Here is a 21,399-nt window from a genome sequence, read left to right on the forward strand (position 1 = left end):
TCCAAGACTAAGCCTTAAATTTCCCTTTGTCATCCTGCTCACTGTGAAAATGGCACATGCTCAGTTCATTACTCGTGATGGCGTTAAGCAAATCCATAATCTAAGCTACAAGAAAATGGAGCTCATTGGCTGAATGTGACTGCAAAATAAATACTTCTACCAGACCATAAAACAGACCGCTAGTGTTTGCCTAAGCTGACTTCCATAATCAATAGACTCCTGACCACATGATGATACAGGCTATTGTTAGATGGAGTATTCAGAGTAGAATTCTGGTTTTTTGTTGTTGTTGTTGTTGTTTGTTTGTTTGTTTTTTTCGAGACAGGGTTTCTCTGTGTAGCCCTGGCTGTCCTGGACTCACTTTGTAGACCAGGCTGGCCTCGAACTGACAGTGATCCACCTGCCTCTGCTTCCTGAGTGCTGGGATTAAAGGTGTACACCACCATGGCTGGCCAAGAGTACATTTTTAAAAAGTGAACTAATTCTTCAAAATTTGTTGTAAACTCCTAAGGGGCAATAATGATAGACCTTTTGTTCCAAGCAAGAGAATTTCTTATACTTATAATTAACATATTTATATAATTAACCACTACTTTCAGCCAACATGTTCTCATTTTTTGTAATAAAGGAAGCACCCTGTAATGGTAGCATGCTGAAATTGTGCATTGTGACACTGCCTCAGACAGGGCTCACAGAGTACTCAGAAATTGATCTAAGAATGAGTCGGCAGAGTGTAGTGTCTTCTGCTGGACTGTTTTTTTTCTGGGCAGAGTCCCCAGCCAGCCAAGGTAGACATGCTGGGAGCAATTGCATGCTGGAGTAGCAGAACCAAGCAAGGGGGCTTCCTGGAGGCAGCCCACTTGGTCTTGCATGGCTGACAAATGGGTGTGTCCCTGGTTTAAAGCCCCAGGGATTTTGTCTGAGGACTGCTTAGTGTAGCTATCCTGCCTGGCCATGCTTGTCTCATACATCTGGCTTGGCAGAGACCCTCACTGCATATTGCATCACTCTGTGGGGCAGGTTTCCTGAAGATTGTTTTGAAGAAGTACCTTCATGACATAGTGCTGTTCAAATGAATTGATGGTTTCCTAATCCCTGGTGATGACTTTAAAGCACCTCTGATTTGAGTCAAGTAATTTTTAAAACCCTCCTGGAGGACAGCAGTGACTGCCAGGAGCTGTGGGAACCTCCATAAGTCATGAACCTGATTCACACCAATAGGAAAAACAAGATGAAACAAATTATTGACAAAGGAAATACGTTCATTCTAGGTTTAGTCCAAGGATAAAGTCCAGGTGTATACCATGAAAAGAAAGACCACAGGAATCTAGAAACAAATAATAAATGGTTAGCTACAGGAGACAAGACAGACTCCTGTCTCTTGGAAAACCCTTGACGTAAAAATCTCTTGCTTTGAACACACAATGTACATTTGAAATAAGAAAAAGAAGCCGGGCGTGGTGGCGCACGCCTTTAATCCCAGCACTCGGATGGCAGAGGCAGGCAGATAGCTGTGAGTCCGAGGCCAGCCTGGTCTACAAAGAGAGTCCAGGACAGCCAAGGCTACACAGAGAAACCCTGTCTCCCAAAAACCAAAAAAAAAAAAAAAAAAAAAAGAAATAAGAAAAAGATAAAACTTCTTTTTTAAACTCATAATGAGCATATAAATAAAACCACTCTTTTAAACTTACAATACACAGAAAGAACTTAGTGTCAATAGTTGTACTGTGACTCCCTTTTTATGTAACGATTGTTTACATTTTTGAATGAGGTGATTTTCTCCATATATAGAGAACCTTAGCATTAAATTGTATAACATCCCAAGACAGAAGTAAATGGCCATTGAAACCATCTGCTTCATTCAAAAATGTGTCTGTCTGTCTGTTTATATGTCTAATTATCTGTATTTATTGTCAATATGTATTTACATGTATATATTTCTATCTGTATGTTTACATATATGTGCATGAATGGTGTCTTTTGGAGCTTCCATGTTGTGTCAATTGATTGTATGCGTGCATGTGTGTGTGAGGGTCATAAAATTCTGCTTGCTTTGTCTGCCAAATGTGTCTGTTTCTGCATACTTCTAAGCTTAGTAACTTTAGTAAGTGACAAGCAGTCCAGAGTGGCTTCTTCGGCCTTCTTAGTTAGGTTTTTAGCTTCCAGCAAGCTGCTATTCATTGCTAAGCCATCAAGTCAAAAGGAACTGAGGTTTTTCCTTTTACAACCTATGGCTTAACCACCTGGCTGAGCTGATTAAGACCTCCTGCTGTCCAATAACAAAGGTTCTAGCTACAGAGCTGTTTTGGTGGCAGAGAAGCCAGAAGGCCTGAATAGTTCAATTGATAAGGCTCCAGACCCTGATTTAAGGTTCCATTTCCTGTTACCTCTTTTTCCTTAAAAATTAAAGTGTAAATCGCAAGATCCTGCTCTGAAGGATTAAGAGTTAGTGTGTAGAGAGAAAACACCAGCCGTCAGCTGGTATTCGCAGATGCTGCAGCCTGCCTTGGTTTGCCCTATGTGCTAGAGTTGGCCTCTAGCAGAGAAAGGGCATATGAATTCTATTCAGAATGAACCAGTCATATTTCAAAGGTCAGCAGAGGTCTAGTCACTTAGCGTTTTTAGCAAATTCTTGCTTCAGATACCAGTCGCTTGAAACCAGGACCCCCATCAGACCTCAAGTGGAAGCTGCCCCCTGATGTCTTATTACTTATGACACACTGTACTGAGGGGTTTCTCTTGCAACACTGCCTGCCTTGGACTTGGATCTCTCTCTCTCTCTCTCTCTCTCTCTCTCTCCCTCCTTCCCTCCTCTTCCTCTACTCTACTCCCCTCTCTACTTTCTTTCTCCCTCTTCCTTCCTCTCTCTGGGGTACCCTTCCCCCCTTTTATTTCTCCCCGCATACTCACTTAATAAACCTCATATAATATAGTATCTGTTGCCTGGCATCTTGTTATTTTATCATCTTATTGTCTTTTTATTAATCATAGCAGAGATGCCTTATCTAGCCTCAGTAGAAGAAGATTCATCCACCTAGGCTTACTGCAGCTCGATGTGCCAAGGCTGGTTGGTACCCACGGGAGGCCGCCCCTTTTCTCAGTAGAAAGAAACAAGTAGAAGGGGGGGGAGAGGGAGGGAGTGTAATAATCATAACTACAAAATAAGTAAAACACAATACAATGAATATATATGTATATATATGTATATATATATATATATATATATATATATATATATATATATATATATATTACACATAAGTAGTTTCATTTTGCCATTTTTGTGCACGTCTAGACTGGGCTTGGTTCCTATTCTTCTGTGCCATTACATTCCCTCAGCCATATCTTGGTGACTGTTACTCTGACTTTCACTAAAGCTCAGCCCCCTCCTTCCTCATGACCTAGAAGAGACCAAATGTATCCTATTTCTGCTGTGGAACTCCTTTGCTTCATGTAAAACCATGTCTAGTTCTAGTCAATTTCCTTATAATACAGCAGTTCCCTAGTCGCTGTGCCCAGTTTGAAGTCTTACCCAGAGTCTCCTTATGTGCTATGCTGTTGTTCATTCTTTATTTTTATTTTTATTTTTATTTTTTTTAAATCATCCTTCTGTTTCTGGGTAACGGCATTTTGATTGTGAAGGAAAGGCTATGTAGTGTATTCATGACATGGATATGAAGTAAAAAACACTCACTAATGAGTTTAATATCTATGTTCATCAAGGAAGGGAGCTGACACTTTCTATTTTCACTGTGCTCACTTGGCTGTGGGACAAGGGTAACACCAGCTCACAGGGACCAGTTTGGAAGCACTCCTTTAGTTTCTCTTTCATTAACTATTTTCTGTATCTTTGATAAGCATTTTTCTCCAAAGTATTGATAGATTCAGTAAATCCATAAGGATTTAGACCAGAGGCAGGTGGATCACTGTGAGTTCGAGGCCAGCCTGGTCTACAAAGTGAGTCCAGGACAGCCAAGTCTACACAGAGAGACCCTGTCTTGAAAAACCAAAAAAAAAAAAAAAAAAAAAAAAAAAAGCCAGGCGTGGTGGCGCACGCCTTTAATCCCAGCACTCAGGAGTCAAAGGCAGGTCCTGTTGGATGGACCCTCCCTTACACTGAAAGCCACACCTAAAACCTCTCAGGACATGCCTGGTATATGTCCCTTCAGTCAAAGGCCTCCATATATGGCTAGGTCTTATGTCCTCCTGAGTAACACCCCCCCTTACAGCAAAAATCCAAACATGCTTGAGCTAGGAGTCAGCGCAAGTTATAGACCTCTTCCCTATACCAATGCCACACACACGCAGAGGGGTGATGTAACTTTGTGATGGCTGTCACCACACACGTGCACACACGCACACGCACACGCACACGCACACGCACACACACACACACACACACACCTATGTGCTGGCTTGTGATTTTGCAGTTACTGGCAGGTTACTGGACCAATGACGTGGGAGAACCAGGCCCACTGTGTGTGGGTCCAGGGTGTAAGTTCTTTCTGAATGGTGGAAGAAAGCAGCCTGAGGCAGCCGTGGAGAGGCAGCCAGCAAACAGCTGTCCTCTCTTCTTGCTTGGATTCCTAGCATACCTTCCTTAATGATGGAATTTGGACAGAACCATGGTACCAAATAAGCTTTTCCTACTATATTGGTTTTTTTTTTTTTGTCATAATGTCTATTACCAATAGAAAGTATAAGCTGGGCGTGGTGGCGCACATCTTTAATCCCAGCACTCGGGAGGCAGAGGCAGGCGGATCGCTGTGAGTTCGAGGCCAGCCTGGTCTACAAAGTGAGTCCAGGACAGCCAAGGCTACACAGAGAAACCCTGTCTCAAAAAAACAAAAAACAAACAAACAAAAAAAACCAACAACAACAACAAAAAAAACAAACCCAAAAAACCAATAGAAAGTATTAGGACAGGATCTCCATGCAGGGCCACAATCTTGGATTCTTCCTGCATATACCTCCTCAGTACTGGGATGCAGACATGTATCAGAACACTATATGAATAAAGACAAGTTTTATGATCCAATAGATTTCATGGAGAAAAGAAATCAAGGCCTAGGACTAATAACATGACACAATTTACAGAAAGTTCCTCAAGTGCATGGATTGGAGAAATTGTGGTGAGTGAGGGCAGACACAACAACAACAAAAAATGTGCCCAACAATATATACAGAGACAGGGGAAACTTGTAATGTGCTGAGAACCTCTCAGAGGATACAAACAGAAGAGTAAAATCTTGAGATGGTACCTTAAGGGACATGTGGGTATAAACAGTGATTGCTGAAACATCAGTTTAGCAGGTTGGTCAACCACCTAGTTCAAACCCTGGGATAACGTACCCACTTCACTGAGTACAAAGTGGTTCCAGAAAGCAGGATGTACGTGAACACATGGCAACCAGCTCACAAACACATTGTAACACACATAATCTTGATCATGAGACCAGAGGATGCGGGGCATTATGAGCCCTGCCGTAGCACACAGCCCATCACATCCCCGGAGCCTTGTTTGTGCAGCCAGAGGGATAACACTCCTAGATCATGTACCATCCCCTCAGCTGGTGTAAGATTCCAGGTGGTTTGGAAATAGCCATCAGGATGTTAGCTGAGCAATGTGAGATAAACTGGGAAGGACAAGTTAAAAATTCTCTCTGCCCTCAGAATTTACTACCCCTACCTCACCCTACTTAGAATTTACTGCCCCTACTGCCCCGGCCTGCCGGGGTTCGACTAACGCTCAGAAGGAGAATTCTCCTGCATAGCGACAGAACACAAGGCACAAGAAGGAGAGCAAGTCTTTGATCAAGCTCTCAAATTTTATTTTTCAAGTAGAAGGTTTTATAAGGCAGGGGGCAGGGAAGCATATTGCTATGGCAACCCAGCTGCAGGCTATCTCAAGATGCGAGGAACTCCAAGCAGGTCACAACCTTCTGCCACACTGACTATTTTGCTATCTTTAGCTAATCTAACTGTTAAACTACAACAGGGCGGCTCCGTCTAAATCCTACCTTTAGTCTAACTGCCAAACCACGACAGGGTCAGCTGGTTTCTGGTAAATGAGACTGCTGGAGAAACAGGAACCTAGGCTCTGACGAGATGGCTGAACATTGGCCATATGGCCTGTCCCCAACACCCTACCTCACCCCACACCCACTCAAAATTTACTGCCCCTACCTCGCCCTACTTAGAATTTACTACGTCAGTCACCCATTGTTAGCCTATCACTCGTTAATTAACCTTTGCAGTTAACTTCCGCTTCTGTACACGGTCTATTCATCCCCGACTTTGGCAGAACGGGGTCTTCGAAGTCTTCTGAGCTTGGTGGACCCTGGCACTCATCGGCTCAATAAAATTCCTTTGCTTTTGCATCGACTCTGGACTCTGGCTCTCATTCGGGCTCCCGGGAATAGACTCGGGCGATCGGAGTCTAACACCATCTCTTCTCTAAAGCAGCACCACGTGGCTCCACAACTTAGCTCAAGCAGAACAAAGATGAGCCCCGCACAACCAGCCCTTTGTGTTGACTGCAGGGGGTTTATATCCTTCATCGAGAAGAGGCTCCTGTGTATTTAACAGTCTTGATTTTCCCTAGTGATCTGTGGGTGTGAGAACCTTTGTGCCCCTAACAACCTAAGTGGACTGAACCACTACCGGATTCTTTTAACTTTCCAATTGTAGTCAGCCATTGTTTGAGTACTTGGACCGCCGCCTGTGACATTCTAATAAGTCTGCTTTCTACATATATAGAAACTCATTCAATCCGTTCTGTTTATCTAAAGACCTTGACTAAGGCAGCTGTTTGTTTCGTTTCCCACTTTCCCACTGAGGCAGATGTGCCAGCTAACAACAGCTCTCCACAGTGTTTTGTCATCAGTTTCCTGCTTTTCTCTCAGGGTTCTCTCCTATCTACCAGGTGAAAAGTAGCTGCAGTTTACCTGAGCTCAGCATGAAGCCACAAAACGATGATCTTGTTTCCTAAAAAATCCCTTTTTAGTTGTGAATATTCCGGGCACCCTTTTACGATGTGGGGGCAGATTGATAACGCCACTACAAGTTGAGCCACGGGCTCTGCGTGTTGTTCGCCTTGATTTCTGGAGCCCTGAGGGAAGCTCTTATCAGGCAAGGTCCAAAATAACTGCCAGGTGAGCACAGTGTGGGCCCATAAAGGGGGGGAGGGGGCACAGGAGGATGAGCAACAGGAACCGGCATGTTGGGCCCTTCCCGGGGCTAGGGAGGAAGACAGATGGATAAGCGATTGGAGGACCCGCACAAGTGCTACTGAAATGCACGTCTCTGCATATTTGCAAAACGTCTGGCCCCGGGATTGAAAACTTGGGCCAGCAGCCACTTTGCTGCTTCCCCCTCAGTTAACTCTAAGCAATGTGCTCTTGTCGCCTAAGACTCAGTGGCCAATCATGGCCTCCAGGCCGACCTGCCGGTCAGACGACGAGGCGGGTTCTTCCCCCGCTGCCGTGCTCCAGGATCAGCGCAGTAGCTGAGCAGGCTGGAATGGTTGGTTCTGTGTGATGAGCTCTGAGCGCTGCTGCTGGGTGCTGTGAGAGGCGCTCAGGCAAGCTTTTCCACGTGGTGAGCGCAGGAGCACTGCACACAAAGGGGAGGAGCTGTCGGCTGAGCCGCGGGAGCTGGAGAGCTGGGTCCTCCCGGGGGCTGGATGGGAGATCAGGCGGGTAGGCTAGCGGAGGACAGGCACGAGTGCTACTGAGATGCAAATCTCTGTAGTTCTGGAAAAAGTCTGGCCCTGGACCCTGGTCCAGGAAACACTATGCTGTGTCTCTTTTGGATATTCTAACCCTAAGGGAGGTGTTCACGTGACTAAAGACTCACTGGCCAATCAGGGCTTTCAAGTGGACCTGCCAGTCAGAAGAGGAGGAGGGTTCTCTGGAAGCCATGCTTTAGGTTCCCGGATTTGGCTGATGTGGTTTGGATCTTTCCGTGTCCTGTGCTCTGAGCGCTGCTGCTGCTGCTGGATGCTGTGACGGGAGCTCAGGCAAGCTCCGAAGTCAGGAGATGGTGAGACAGGGTCAAGGCCCGCAACCGGGAGGAGTAGACGGCTGCGCCACTGGTGTGGTAAGTCCTCTCTGGGGCTGGATGGTAAGTGGCGGCCAGGTGTGACCCCCTGTAAGGTCCGCTGTGGTTGTAGTCACTCTCTGGACCCAGTAGTGGCCTCTGATTAACTTCACAATGGGGGCTGCATCTGGGCAAACCATTTTGAGCAGGGGCTTGTGTGTAAGAACATCCTTGGCAGGATGTCAAACTGGGAGAGCCCTAGTTTTTCTAGCGTCTTCTACAAGTTCTGCCTTTAGCATTTAACATTTCGGGGTAAAATTCATTTTGTGGAGGTTGTAAAAGGCATCTCATGTGTTGAGTGGGGCTCCAATATTAAACTGTGATGTAGAAAGGTAGAACTGATGGTATAAAGGATTGGCCAATGCTTAGATTATAGTAAGAGGCACCAAGCCGAATTTAGCTGAGGAGGACCGCCTCTCAAACACCCCACAGGTGAACAGTGTGCTAACCAGGCCTCTTAGAGGTGTGTGCTACACATGTTTGCTCTCCAGAATTGTTCAGAAATCTGGCTCCAAAATATGATAAAGGAGACAGCACATATGTACAACCAGCCACTACTTCCATCCCCATCACACACACACACACACACACACACACACACACACACACACACACAGAGACTCCAAGCTTCTAACAAGCTGCTCAGTGGGGCATGACAGGTTCACAACCAACATCAAGGCCTGGTGTTCCTTAAAGCTCTAGTTTTCTTCTTGAGAAAAGCATAGTTTTGCCACATAGGCAAGACTACACCAGGTGACAACTCTCTGACAAGGAAAAAGACTGTTGTGTTGAGGGCTGGCCTGATGAAGCAGGCTTTCTATGAGGCCCTCCTGTATGGAGAATGACAGAGCTCCTTCTCCACCCCAGGAGCATGCTTGGGAGAGGCTGGGAATGGTCTAGAGCGAGGGCCTTTGGGGAGGGGTTGCTTCAGCTCCTGAGAACCCAACTCATTCTCTCACATGGGGCTGTGGTATCCGTCCCAAGTCCACTGTGGCTTGGTCAGTAATGTTTTTAGATACCCTGTGTTCCCCTGTACAGCATTGTTTTATTATATTCCTGAGTTAGTCCCATTGTGTAGTGGTTTCTGCTGGTGTCATAGAAGTCTCCCTTTTTTTTCCATTGTTTTCCCTGTAAGTCCTATACAAGATGCTGTTGTTCAGAGGCTTAGTTGGCATAAGACGTAGCTGTGGAAGACCTCCCGCCCTGGCTTTTCTACTTTCTACCTGCTACTTTCCCATCGTCTCATCTTCTGACACCTTCAAGTCAGGACCCTGTCACTGAAGAGTGACCTGCTGTTCTCAGAGCGCTGAGGTACTGAAGAAATAATTCACCGCTGAGGACTGGAGAGATGGCTCAGAGGGTATGAGCACTGATTGCTCTTTCAGGGGTCCTGAGTTTAATTCCCAACAACCACATGGTGGCTCATAGCCATCTATAATGTGATCTGATGGCCTCTTCTGGTGTGAAGGTGTACATGCAGGCAGAGCACTTGTATATGTAATAGTAATTAATAAATATTAAAAGAAAGAAATAATTCACCGGGCATGGTGGCACACGCCTTTAATCCCAACACTCGGGAGGCAGGAGCAGGCAGATCGCAGTGAGTCCGAGGCCAGCCTGGCCTACAAAGCGAGTCTAGGACATCCTAGGCTACACAGAGAAACCCTGTCCCGGAAAAAAAATTCTGGGAATAGTTTGCTGTGTAAATCTCCTATCGGTCTAAGTGGCTAGACTTGCAGTGTCCAGTTCCTATTTAAGTGTTTCAAACCATAACCTGTGGCTTGACCCTAAAAGAGACTAAAGGCTGACAGCGTATGTGGAATGCAAAATAATGTCTTCAGATGGCTCCTCTTGTGTGGGCAGTGATTTCTCCATAGGGAGGCATAGTGCTTCCAGAACAGCTGCATCTTCAGCCTTTCAGAAAGATGTGTCTGAGACAAGTTGTTTCGACTCCTGTCTCCTTGGACCTGGTCTGTTGCTCCCCAGGGCAATGACCTTGGGTTCCTATTGATGAAAATTTCTAAATTATTTTTTTGTTTATTTGCTTGTTTTGTTTTCTGAGACAGGGTTTCTCTGTGTAACCTTAGCAATCCTGGATTTGAACTCAGAGATCCGCCTGCCTCTGCCTCCTGAGTGCTGGGATTAAAGGTGTGCACCACCACGCCCGGTTTTTGTTGTTAATCTGAAAGACTTTGTTTATGGATAAAAAGTACTGTGCACTGTGCAGGTCACTCAGAAAATATTCTTTTGGTGGTGGTGGTGGGGGTTGACCTTTTTGGAATTGGGTTCAGATACCAATACCCAACTCAAGTCGGGAGGTTCATAACCATCTGCTACTCCAGATGGAAGGAATCCTATATCCTCTTCTCTGGTGAGTCACCTGTACAAGAATGGAAGACATTCTCTTTCTCACAGACATACATACACATAAAAATGGTGATAGGCTTGTACAATTAGTGCAAAACAAGCTATTTAGGTGTATAATACAAATCATACACTGTTTCTCTTTTTTAAATTTATTTATTTATTTTTATTCACTATATATCCTTGTCATAGCCCTGTCCTTCCTTTCCTCCTGGTCCAACCCTCCCTGCCTCTCCCGCTACAGCCTCCTCTATTCCTCAGAAAAGAGGAGCCCGCTTCCCATGCACCCCAGCTCATCAAGTCCCATCAGGATGTTGCCTGTCCTCTTTCTCTATGGCATGGCAAGGCAGTCCCATCATGGTGGAAGTGATCAAGAAGCTGGCATCAGAGTCCATGTCAGAGACAGCCCCTGCTCCCCTTACTAGAGGACCCACATGAAGCCTGAGCTGCCCATTGACGGCATCTCTGTAGTGAGCCTAGGTCCAGGTCATACATGGTCCTTGGTTGGTGCATGAGTCTCAGCAAGCCCCTCTGAGCCGTGATCAGTTGGTTGTATTGGTCTTCTTGTGGAGCTCCCATCACCTCCAGGTCCTGTTTTCCTTGCCATCACTTTTCCACACGACTCCCTATGTTTGGCTGTGAGTCTCAGCATCTTTGCAAACTGCTGCTAGGTGGAGACTCTCAGAGGACAACTCTGCTAGGTTCGTTTTTGTAAGCATAACAGAGTACCATTAATACTGTCAGGGGTTGGCTCTCTCCCATGGGGTGGTGGGGTCTTGGATTGGTCTCGGCATTGGTTGGACAGTCCCTCAATCTCTGCTCCATCTTTCTTCCTGCACATCTTGTAAGCAGGGTCAATTTCGGGCCAAAGATTTTGTGGGTGAGTTGGTGTTTCCCTCCCTCTACCAGGAGTCTTGTCAGGTTAGAGGGTGTCCTCTTCAGTCACTATGGGACCTCCTACTAGGAGTCTCTGCTAGCGTTCCCTCATATCTTCCCAGGAGCCTACCCTGACTTAGGTCTCCATCTTGTCACAGAGATGCCCCTGCCCACAGTTTCTCTTTTCCCTGGAGGCCTCTGTCCTCCTGACTCCACTCTCCCCAGGTCACATCTCCACCCTCCTTTCTCTACGCTCCCCCTCTGCTACCTGGTTCCCTCTAGTCAACCTTCTCTTCTGCCTTTTCTGTTTCCCTTTCTGAGTGATATTTGAGCATCTTCCCATGGGAGATCCTTCCATATTCTGATATCTTTCTCACTTTCTCCAGAAACTTGAAGTTTTTGTCATACAGATCTTTGACTTACTTGGTCAGAGTTACACCAAGATACTTTACACTATGTGTGGCTGTTGTGTGAAGGGTGTGGCTTCCCTTATTTCCTTCTGAACCCCTCTGTCTTTTGTATACAGGAGGACTACTGACTTCTTTGAATCAATTTTGTGTCCATCCACTTTGTTGAAGGTATCAGCTGTAGGAGTTCTCTGGTGGAATTTTGGGGGTCAGTAATGTATATTATCATAACATCTGCCAATTCGGATATTTGACTTTTTCCTTTACAACTTGCAAACCTTTGACTGACTCAGGTTGCTTTATTGCTCCAGCTAGAACTTTAGGTACTATATTGAAGAGACATGTCTGGTCCCTGATTTTAGTGGGATTGCTTTGAGTTTTTTTGTTTGTTTGTTTGTTTTGTTTTTTGTTTTTTGTTTTTCAAGACAGGGCTTCTCTGTTTGGCACTGGCCATCCTGGACTAACTTTGCAGACCAGGCTGGCCTCAAACCCACAGCGATCCGCCTGCCTTTGCCTTGGAGTGCTGAAATTAAAGGCGTGCGCCATCAACGCCCTGCTCTCCAAGACTTTCTTTCTTTTTTCTTTTCTTTTCTTTTCTTTTTTTTTTTTTTTTTTGGTTTTTTGAGACAGGGTCTCTCTGTGTAGCCTTGGCTGTCCTGGACTCACTTTGTAGACCAGGCTGGCCTCGAACTCACAGTGATCCACCTGCCTCTGCCTTCCGAGTGCTGGGATTAAAGGCTCTCCAACACTTTCATAATGAAGGCGTATTGGATTTTGTCAAAGGGTTTTTCTGCATGTAATAAAATAACTGTGATTTTTTTCTTTCAATTTGTTTATATGGTGGATTGCATTGATGGTTTTTCATGTGTGTTTAACTATTCCTGCATCCCTGGGATGAGGCCTACTTGATCACGATGAATGGTATATTTGATGTGTTCTTGGGTTCAGTTTGCAAGTATTTCATTATTTTTTCATCAATGTTCATAAGGGAAATTGGTCTGGAATTCTCTTTCTTTTGTGAGTCTTTGTGTGATTTAAGTATCATGGTGACTGGCTTCAAAAAATGTGTTTGGCAATGTTTCTTATGTTTATGTTTTGTGGAATAGTTTGAGGAATCTTGATATTAGGTCTTCTTTGAATGTCTGGTAGACTTCTGTGCTAAAACTTATCTGGCCCTGGACATTTTTCTTTGGGAGACTTTTGATAACTGCTTGATAAGATTGTTTAAATTGTGTACCTGATCTTGATTTAACTTTGGTAAGTGAAATTTATCATGAAAATATTCCATTTCCTTTATTTTTCCCAATTTTGTGGAATGCACGCTGATGGTTTTCTAAAATTTCCTCTGTGTCTGTTGTTATGTCCCCCTTTTCCTATCTGATTTTGTTAATTTGGATACTCGCCCTCTGCCTTTTAGTTCGTATGGCCAAGGATTTTTGTATCTTATTGATTTTTCTCAATATTGGTTCTTTGCATTGTTCTTTTGCTTCTAATTTATTGATTTCAGCCCTGAATTTGATAATTTCTTGACATCTATTCCTCTTGGAGTGTTTGCTTCTTTTTTGTTCTAGTACTTTCAGGTGTGCTTTTAAGTTGCTAGTATGGGATCTTCCCAATTTCTTTCTTTCTTTCAGCCTTAAAAAAAAATACATTTATAGCCGGGCGTGGTGGCGCACGCCTTTAATCCCAGCACTCGGGAGGCAGAGGCAGGCGGATCGCTGTGAGTTCGAGGCCAGCCTGGTCTACAAAGCGAGTCCAGGACAGCCAAGGCTACACACAGAGAAACCCTGTCTCGAAAAAACCAAAAAAAACAAAAAACAAAACAAAAAAAAACAAACAAACATTTATATTATTACACATATATACAATAAACTACATATAGCAAGAGCAATCATGAAACAACCAGGAATTATATATGTTTCATTTATGGTCTTTTGCCTATTTGTATTTGACAACTTTGAAGAAAACATGTTTCCTATTTGGTGAATCTAAAATTTTGAATGTAAATCAATATAATTTTTTTTATGAAAGTGCTTAGTGTTATGAATTTTCCTCCTAGTACTCTTTTCATTGTGTTTCATAGCTTTGGGTATGTTGTGCCTTCATTTTCTTTCTTTCTGTTTTTTGTTTTTTGTTTTTTTTGGTTTTTTGGTTTTTTGGTTTTTTGGTTTTTTGAGACAGGATTTCTCTGTGTTGCCTTGGCTGTCCTGGATTCGCTTTGTAGACCAGGCTGGCCTCGAACTCACAGCGATCCGCCTGCCTCTGCCTCCCAAGTGCTGGGATTAAAGGCATGGGCCACCACGCCTGGCTCATTAATTTATTTTTTTTTAAATTACATTCTTTACCCAGTTGCCATTATAAAGGGAGTTTATCAGTTTCCGTTACTTTATAGGCTTTCTCTCGTTTCTGTTGTTGAGTTCCAACGTTAATCCATGGAGGTCTGATAAGATACAAGGAGTTTTTTCAATCTCTTGTGTCTGTTGAGGCTTGCTTTGCTACCGAGTCAATGGTTGATAGTGGAGAAGGCTCTATGAGGTGCTGAGAAGGTGCTTCTGTGTGTGAGTGAAATGTTTTGTAGATATCTGTTAGGTCTATTTGATTCCTGATGTCTGTTAGTTTCATCATTTCTCCATTTAGTTTCTGTCTCGATGATCTGTGCATTGGTGAGAGTGGGGTGTTGAGGTCTCCCGCTGTTGATATGTGGTGCCGCTTGCTGGGAGGGTTTGTTGAAGGAGGCGGGGCAGGAGGATGTTTCCTTAAAAATCTGTTTTCTTGCATATGCTATCTGAAAATGTACATTTCCTCATACTGGTACAGACTTTCATCCAGTCAGTAGCCATAGGAAACCAAATGCAAAACAAGCATCCTTCAAGTGCCTTGTTCCAACCAATTATGAATGCCTGTTCCGGAAGCCCCACCCCCACCCCCAACGCGCGCAGATGCTGCCCTAGAGACATACAGCCTTTGTTCTCCCTGATTAAAACCAAACTACCCACTGAAGTAGTTCCTAGAGTGTCTGATCTCTGTTGTACTTGCTTTGTTCCTCTTGCCTGGGTGGGCTGGTGGCCAGCAGGCCTCCAGGGAAGGGGAGAACCACGCTTTGTGGCATTTTGGAGGGGAGCTTATGGAGGCTTTTAAAGAAGCCTTTCCAGATTCCGTAATTGGGAATGCAACTTGAGTGTATCTACTGTGTTGTGGTTGAAACTTCTCAGTCCGCTTCCCTTTTGTGCTGTCCTGCCCTCCCCAATCCACGCTCTATCCCTAACTGACGAAAGATACACTGGAAGCAACTGCTATTCAATGCTGAGACACGTTGCTGGCCTGATATTTGTGTAGTTTTAGTTTGTTGGGTTTGGTTTTGATTTTGAAGATGTAGTTTTTTTCTGTGTTGCTCTGGCTGTCCTGAAGGTAGGTATGTAGACCAGGCAGGCCTTGACTTTAGAGGTCCAGTTGACTCTGGCTCCAGAGTGCTAGGATTACACGCTGACCAACATGTCTGGCTTGTTTTATTTTTATACTATTAACTGATGGGCATGGAATGTGGGTTTCTGTACATGCAAGCACATGCTGTTGTGCTGATTTTCATCTACATCTTGAATTTTGAAATTTGGCAGAGAGTATATTCTGTTTCTCAGATGGCACGTATTCATGACACTAATGATGCCTGAGCCTTCTGAGTCATTGAATTGAAGGTGTGTGACATTCTTCCTGTCAGCTATATTTGTTTTGAATGTTTTCGAATGAATAGGAGTGTTTTGCCTCTTTGCATGAATATGTACGTAATGTATGCCCGGTCTTCACAGTAGTCAGAAGATGTACCCAGAACTCTGCACGTGGTTAATGGACAGGTATGAGCCCCCTTGGAAATCCTGGCAGTTGACCCATTATTTGCAAAATCAGCAAGAACTCTTATGTGAACTATATCTCCTGCCCAATGGTACTTATTAATTATGAAGGTTTTTATTGCTCATATTTTCATCTGCCCATTTGTAACTGTTTAACCCTGCGTTCCCTTTCACTAATGCCACATTTATGTTACAATACAGAACTGCAATGAATGTATAATACTTAGAAACTTCAGTAAAGTACCTCTGAGCTCTTTATCTTTTTTGTTTGTTTGATTGATTTTGCAGGGGAGTCAGGCTCTTAATATATGTACCTCTTACTGTTTGGAGCTGGTTGCATAGACCAGGCTTGCATCCACCTCAATGAGATACACCTGCCTCTGCCTCCTAATTGCTAGGATTAAAGACATGAGCAGATACACCCATCTTGCCCATCATTTTTGTAGTAGTTTTTCATATACTTTTTCTGGTTTGGGCTCAGTGCTGTTGATCTATCTGCTTGCCCCCTCCCAACCCCTCGCACCACTGTTAATTGGCGTTTCTCTTGCGAAGCTATATCCTACTCGAAGGTTGCAGCAATGACAGAGATGAACCTCATTATTCAGTTTCTTTCTAAAATGACTTGGTGATTGTGTTTTAACTTCCATGTCAGGTAATAAGTAGCGGAAGCACCAGAGTTATATGTCAATGAAGTATGTATTTGCAGTGTTGTCAGTATCAAGCTTTTTGTTGTACACATATATGGGATATTTTAGGATTTATTGACCTACGATGATGTGAATGTGAACTTCACTCGGGAAGAGTGGGCTTTGCTGGATCCTTCCCAGAAGAGACTCTACAGAGATGTGATGCTGGAGACCTTCAGGAACCTCACTGCCATAGGTAAGACACTGAATTTTCTTTCACTTTTTAAAATAAGGGAACAATTGTTTCTTTGTTATTGATGCCTTTCTATAATTTCTACTGAGAATGAGGAAGAATGATATGAATAAATCAGACAAGAAAGTAAGGTTCACTTAATATAGAAAGTTACATTTTGTCTAACTTCCAATAATATATCACACAATTTTTTGGTGTTATATTTTAGGCTGCAATTTGGAAGACCAACATAGTGAAGAGCATTGTAAAAGTTCTAGAAAGCGTGGAAGGTAATTTACATGTGCAAACTGGTATGAACATGCCTCTGAAGAAACGTTAAGGTATCCTGGAAGTTTGAAAGAAAAGCAACAGGCTAACAGAACTTTAAGATTATCCGTGATTATTAATTCTCACACAAGCATGTACCTCAATGTCAACTGTCTGATTTCCGTGTGTGATACATTGCTCTAAATAAAGAAGACAAGGAACAATGCTTAGCAGACATCATCATTTGCATCGTAGCCCCATAAGAACTGGGCTGGAGAACTGCCAATCTGTTTCCTTTCACACTAGTTAGATATTGCAAAAGATACAGAATAGTAATAAGTCTGTCTCTAAAACCCTTCTTTTTCTTTTCTTTTTTTTTCTTTTGGTATTTTGAAACAGGGTTTCTCTGTGTAGCCTTGGCTGTTCTGGACTTGCCTTGTAGACCATGCTGGCCTCAATCTCACAGAGATCCACCTGCCTCTGCTTCCCCGGGGCTGGCATTAAAGGCGTGCGCCACCACCGCCCAGCATCTAAAGCCTGCGAATAAGCCAATAGTCCACAGTAAAGCTGGTGTTACTCATATACTGCAGTGATGTTGCTGAATTTCTGGAGAGGACAGTTTATGAGAATCAAGAATGTTGTTGTAGAGAAACTTCAGTCTCTTTGCCACATGTGTGTGAGGAACAAACATTTAAACCATGTGACTGTGATGTGCAGCCCTTTATTCGTTATTCTTTTTTAAATAGTTATAGCATATGTCCTAGAGGATGCAAGCCACGTGAGCATAGGGATAGTGAAAGAAGCCACAGACCTCCCTCCCTCCCTCCCTCTCTCTCTCTCTCTGTCTCTCTCCTTCCCCCCTGCGTGAACAATTAGCAAACATGTAGGAGTGCCCCCTTGAGTAGACTTTTTGAATGTGATACCAGTTTACAGTTAATTGGTTTTTCAACTATATTGGGAACATCCACAAAATTGCACTTAAAAATCCCCATGAGGTGGCTAGAGAGACGGCTTAGAGGTTAAGAGCACTGACTGCTCATCCAGAGGTCCTGAGTTCAATTCCCAGCAACCAGATAGGGGCTCACAACCATCTATAATGTGATCTAATTCCTTTTTTTTTTCATGCAGCCAAGCACTGTATACATAATAAATAAATAAATCTTGGAAAAATATTTTTTAAAAATCCCCATGAGTACTAGGAATATGAAAATTCTCCTGTTTGTCCTGGTTCACTTTACAAATGTAGTATGACCGTACTATAGGAAAATTTATGAATGCAATCAAGGGAGAAAGGTCTCGGTTCTTCCAGTTTTCTTTAAAAATGTAGAAGTTCTAATATAGAAGAAAAGGATGCTATAAATGTGAGCCAAGTAATAAATTGTCCCTTATCTACAAAGAGGCAAAAGAACCCACCATGGAGAATGAATATAAACTAAGTGACAAATCTTTAAGATCTGATTCCTCTTTACCGTAAGACCAGATGTAAAATTAATCCATACAAATACAGGCATTCATGAGTGTGATGAATGTTGTAAAGCTCTCAGATGTGCCAATTATTTTTGCAGGCATGAAAGACGTCATACTGGCAAGAAACCACCTGAATATACTCAAGATGGTAAATCCTTTGGCTATCAGAGTCATCCTCTAAGGCATGAAAGAGTACATACTGGAGAGAAATCCTGTGAAGATATTCAGTATGGTGAAGCCGTTGCATTTCACAACAGCCTTCAAATACATAAAAGAACACGGACTGGAGAAAAACCCTATGAGTGCAACCAGTGTGGTAAAACCTTTTCACGAGGCAGTTATCTCTCAAGACATGAAAGAATACATACTGGAGAGAAACCATACAAATGTAATCATTGTGATAAAGCCTTTTTAAGGCGCAGCGGTCTCCAAATTCATGAAAGAAAACATACCGGAGAGAAACCCTATGTATGTAGTCAGTGTGGTATAGCGTTTGCATATCAAAATAATCTCCACACACATAAAAGAACACATACGGGAGAGAAACCTTGTAAATGTGACCTATGTGGTAAGGCCTTTGCGTGTCACAGTACTCTCCAGTCTCATAAGAGAACACACACTGGAGAGAAACCCTATGAATGTAATCACTGTGGTAGAGCCTTTGCACATCACAATCATCTTCAAATACATAAAAGAAGCCATACTGGAGAGAAACCCTATGAATGTAATGAGTGTGGTAAAACCTTTGCACATAACAGTCATCTCCGTGTACATAAAAGTACACATACTGGAGAGAAACCCTATGAATGTAATGAGTGTGGTAAAACCTTTGCACGAAACTGTCATCTCAAAGTACATAAAAGTACACATACTGGAGAGAAACCCTTTGAATGTAATGAGTGTGGTAAAACCTTTGCACGTAACAGTCACCTCAAAGTACATAAAAGTACACATACTGGAGAGAAACCCTATGAATGTAATGAGTGTGGTAAAACCTTTGCACAAAACTGTCATCTCAAAGTACATAAAAGTACACATACTGGAGAGAAACCCTTTGAATGTAATCAGTGTGGTAAAACCTTTCTATATAAAGGTCGTCTCCATGTACATAAAAGTACACATACTGGAGAGAAACCCTATGAATGTAATGAGTGTGGTAAAACCTTTCTATATAAAAGTCATCTCCATGTACATAAAAGTACACATACTGGAGAGAAACCCTATGAATGTAATCAGTGTGGTAAAACCTTTGCACGAAACTGTCATCTCAAAGTACATAAAAGTACACATACTGGAGAGAAACTCTTTGAATGTAACCAATGTGGTAAAACCTTTGCATGTTAGAGTTATCTTTGAAAGCATGAAAGAATTCATCCTTGAGAGAAACCCTATAAATGTATTCAATATGCTGAAGCATTTTCACATTTCTATAGTCTTCTCGGTCAGGAAGGAATTCATATGGGAGAGAAACCTTGTGGATGTATTTAATATGGTGAAGCCTTTGCACTTTTCTGTAGTCTTCATCATCATGAAAGTGTGTATAGTGGAGAGGAATTCTATGTAAGCGATGTGGTAAAGCCTTGTGTTGTGGGTTCTGCTGAGATCCAACACAACTCAAGGACCACATTAATGCAAATGACAAAGATTTATTGTAATCAAGTTGCTACTGCTCGTTCAGGGTGATGGAACACAGTGGGAAGCTGAACGGTGGCGCCTTGGCCCACTCCGCAGCCCCCCACATCTTCATACCGTGACTCTTGAGCCAGCATAGACAGCTTTTAAGCTTGAAAACCTCGAGTAACTATGCCAAGTTACAGCCACATTTTCCACCGGTCAGGATTTAGGAACAGGGGCGTTCCTATGTAGTTGCTCCATGTCAGCTGATACAGAATGTAGGTTTTAGAGTCTAACCAATCATATCAATATGTTCTTTTGTGATTAGGAACAGGGATTGTGTTTTGAGGAGCAAAAGATAAATACGAGAAGTCCTGGTTAGGAACAGTCATGTTTTGGGTAAGAAAGGATGAATAATGGAAGCTTGTCAGGTATTCAGAACTCTCCAACTCCTGTGGGGCCTGGGAACTTGAGCACAGTTTTACCCTGTGACTAACAGGAGGCAGATAAGAAGTCTTTAGGACCAGTTTCTTTTGCTTGTTCTGACATTTGCATATCACAGTCATCTTCAAATACATAAAGAACAGATTGCATAGGGAAGCTATGAATAAACATAGTAGCGTGTAGTAGTGGTCTTCAAAATTATGAGAAAATGTCATATACTGCAGAGAAACCCCATAAAGTTAGTCACTGTGCTCAGTTTTACACTTTATGGTATCTTTATACAAGAATAAAACCTTTGATGTGTATTCTATCTGTTAGAGCCTTTGCTTATCACAGTAGTGTTTGAAGATCATAAAGAACTCACACAGAAGGGAGTTGATGTCTATAAAGGATTTTGGAAGAAAAAACTAGTGGATAAAAACCCTTAGAATGTAACAGTGTGGTACTGTGTCATTGCACTTTCATTCAGTTACCCAAGATTATTTTGGAAAGAAATGTGACAAGTGTCAACAATCCCTTCAAACATTATGATCTCCCTCTTTATTTTGTTTGGACTTGCAAACTCATGGACAAAAGCCCCAAGAATTTAAACAATAATGTAACCCTTTTAGATTTTACAATTCTTTTCAGTTGTGTGAAATAACTCACCTAGGCATAAAAGGTTACGGGTTTGTATTGGTGCCTTTGCTGTTGTTGTAATTAAACCCAATGTCTATGGCAACTTATAAAAGAGTTGATTTAATTTGGCTGATGGTTCTAGGTGGGTATGGGGTCACCATGAAAGTGGCCACGCAGCCAGTGTCACACATGGCAGCTGAAGCAGGAATCTCAGGGCTCATATCTTCCAGCTCCAGCATGAAGTAGAGTGGGGACTAGAAATGGTGTGTGGGTGTAGCTCTCAAGCCCACCCCAGGTGACACATGTCCTCCCGCAGGGCGGCATTTCCTAAATTGTCTGAAGTGATATTACCAACTGAGAAGCATTAGCTTTCCTGACTTCAAGCCTACAGGCTTGCCTTCTGTTACACGAACCAATACATTATGAAGAAACTTGTGTAGGTAAGCCTTGAGGTACCTCAAGAGCTGAGTTACAGGAATAAATGCTTACACAAGGAAAACATTCATGAGTAAAATTTTATTTGTTTAGAAAATTGTTTT

At 43.0% G+C, this 21,399-nt stretch overlaps 1 protein-coding gene across 1 annotated transcript; it reads left to right on the plus strand.

Annotated features, from left to right (window-relative positions):
* Positions 1 to 7,462: 7,462 nt before the first annotated feature.
* Positions 7,463 to 19,528, plus strand: LOC311587166 (uncharacterized protein; the record flags this gene model as incomplete). Its single annotated transcript, XM_084763664.1, has 5 exons — positions 7,463 to 7,781; positions 7,830 to 8,100; positions 16,348 to 16,474; positions 16,680 to 16,740; positions 18,283 to 19,528. Exons 2-5 carry the CDS (start codon positions 8,041 to 8,043, stop codon positions 19,526 to 19,528), a joined length of 1,494 nt encoding a protein of 497 aa, XP_084619790.1. The 5' UTR covers positions 7,463 to 7,781; positions 7,830 to 8,040.
* Between the last annotated feature and the right edge of the window lie 1,871 nt (positions 19,529 to 21,399).

The sequence above is a fragment of the Acomys minous genome, assembly GCF_964271855.1.
Source record: "Acomys minous genome assembly, chromosome: 16".
Classification (NCBI taxonomy): Eukaryota; Metazoa; Chordata; class Mammalia; order Rodentia; family Muridae; genus Acomys; species Acomys minous.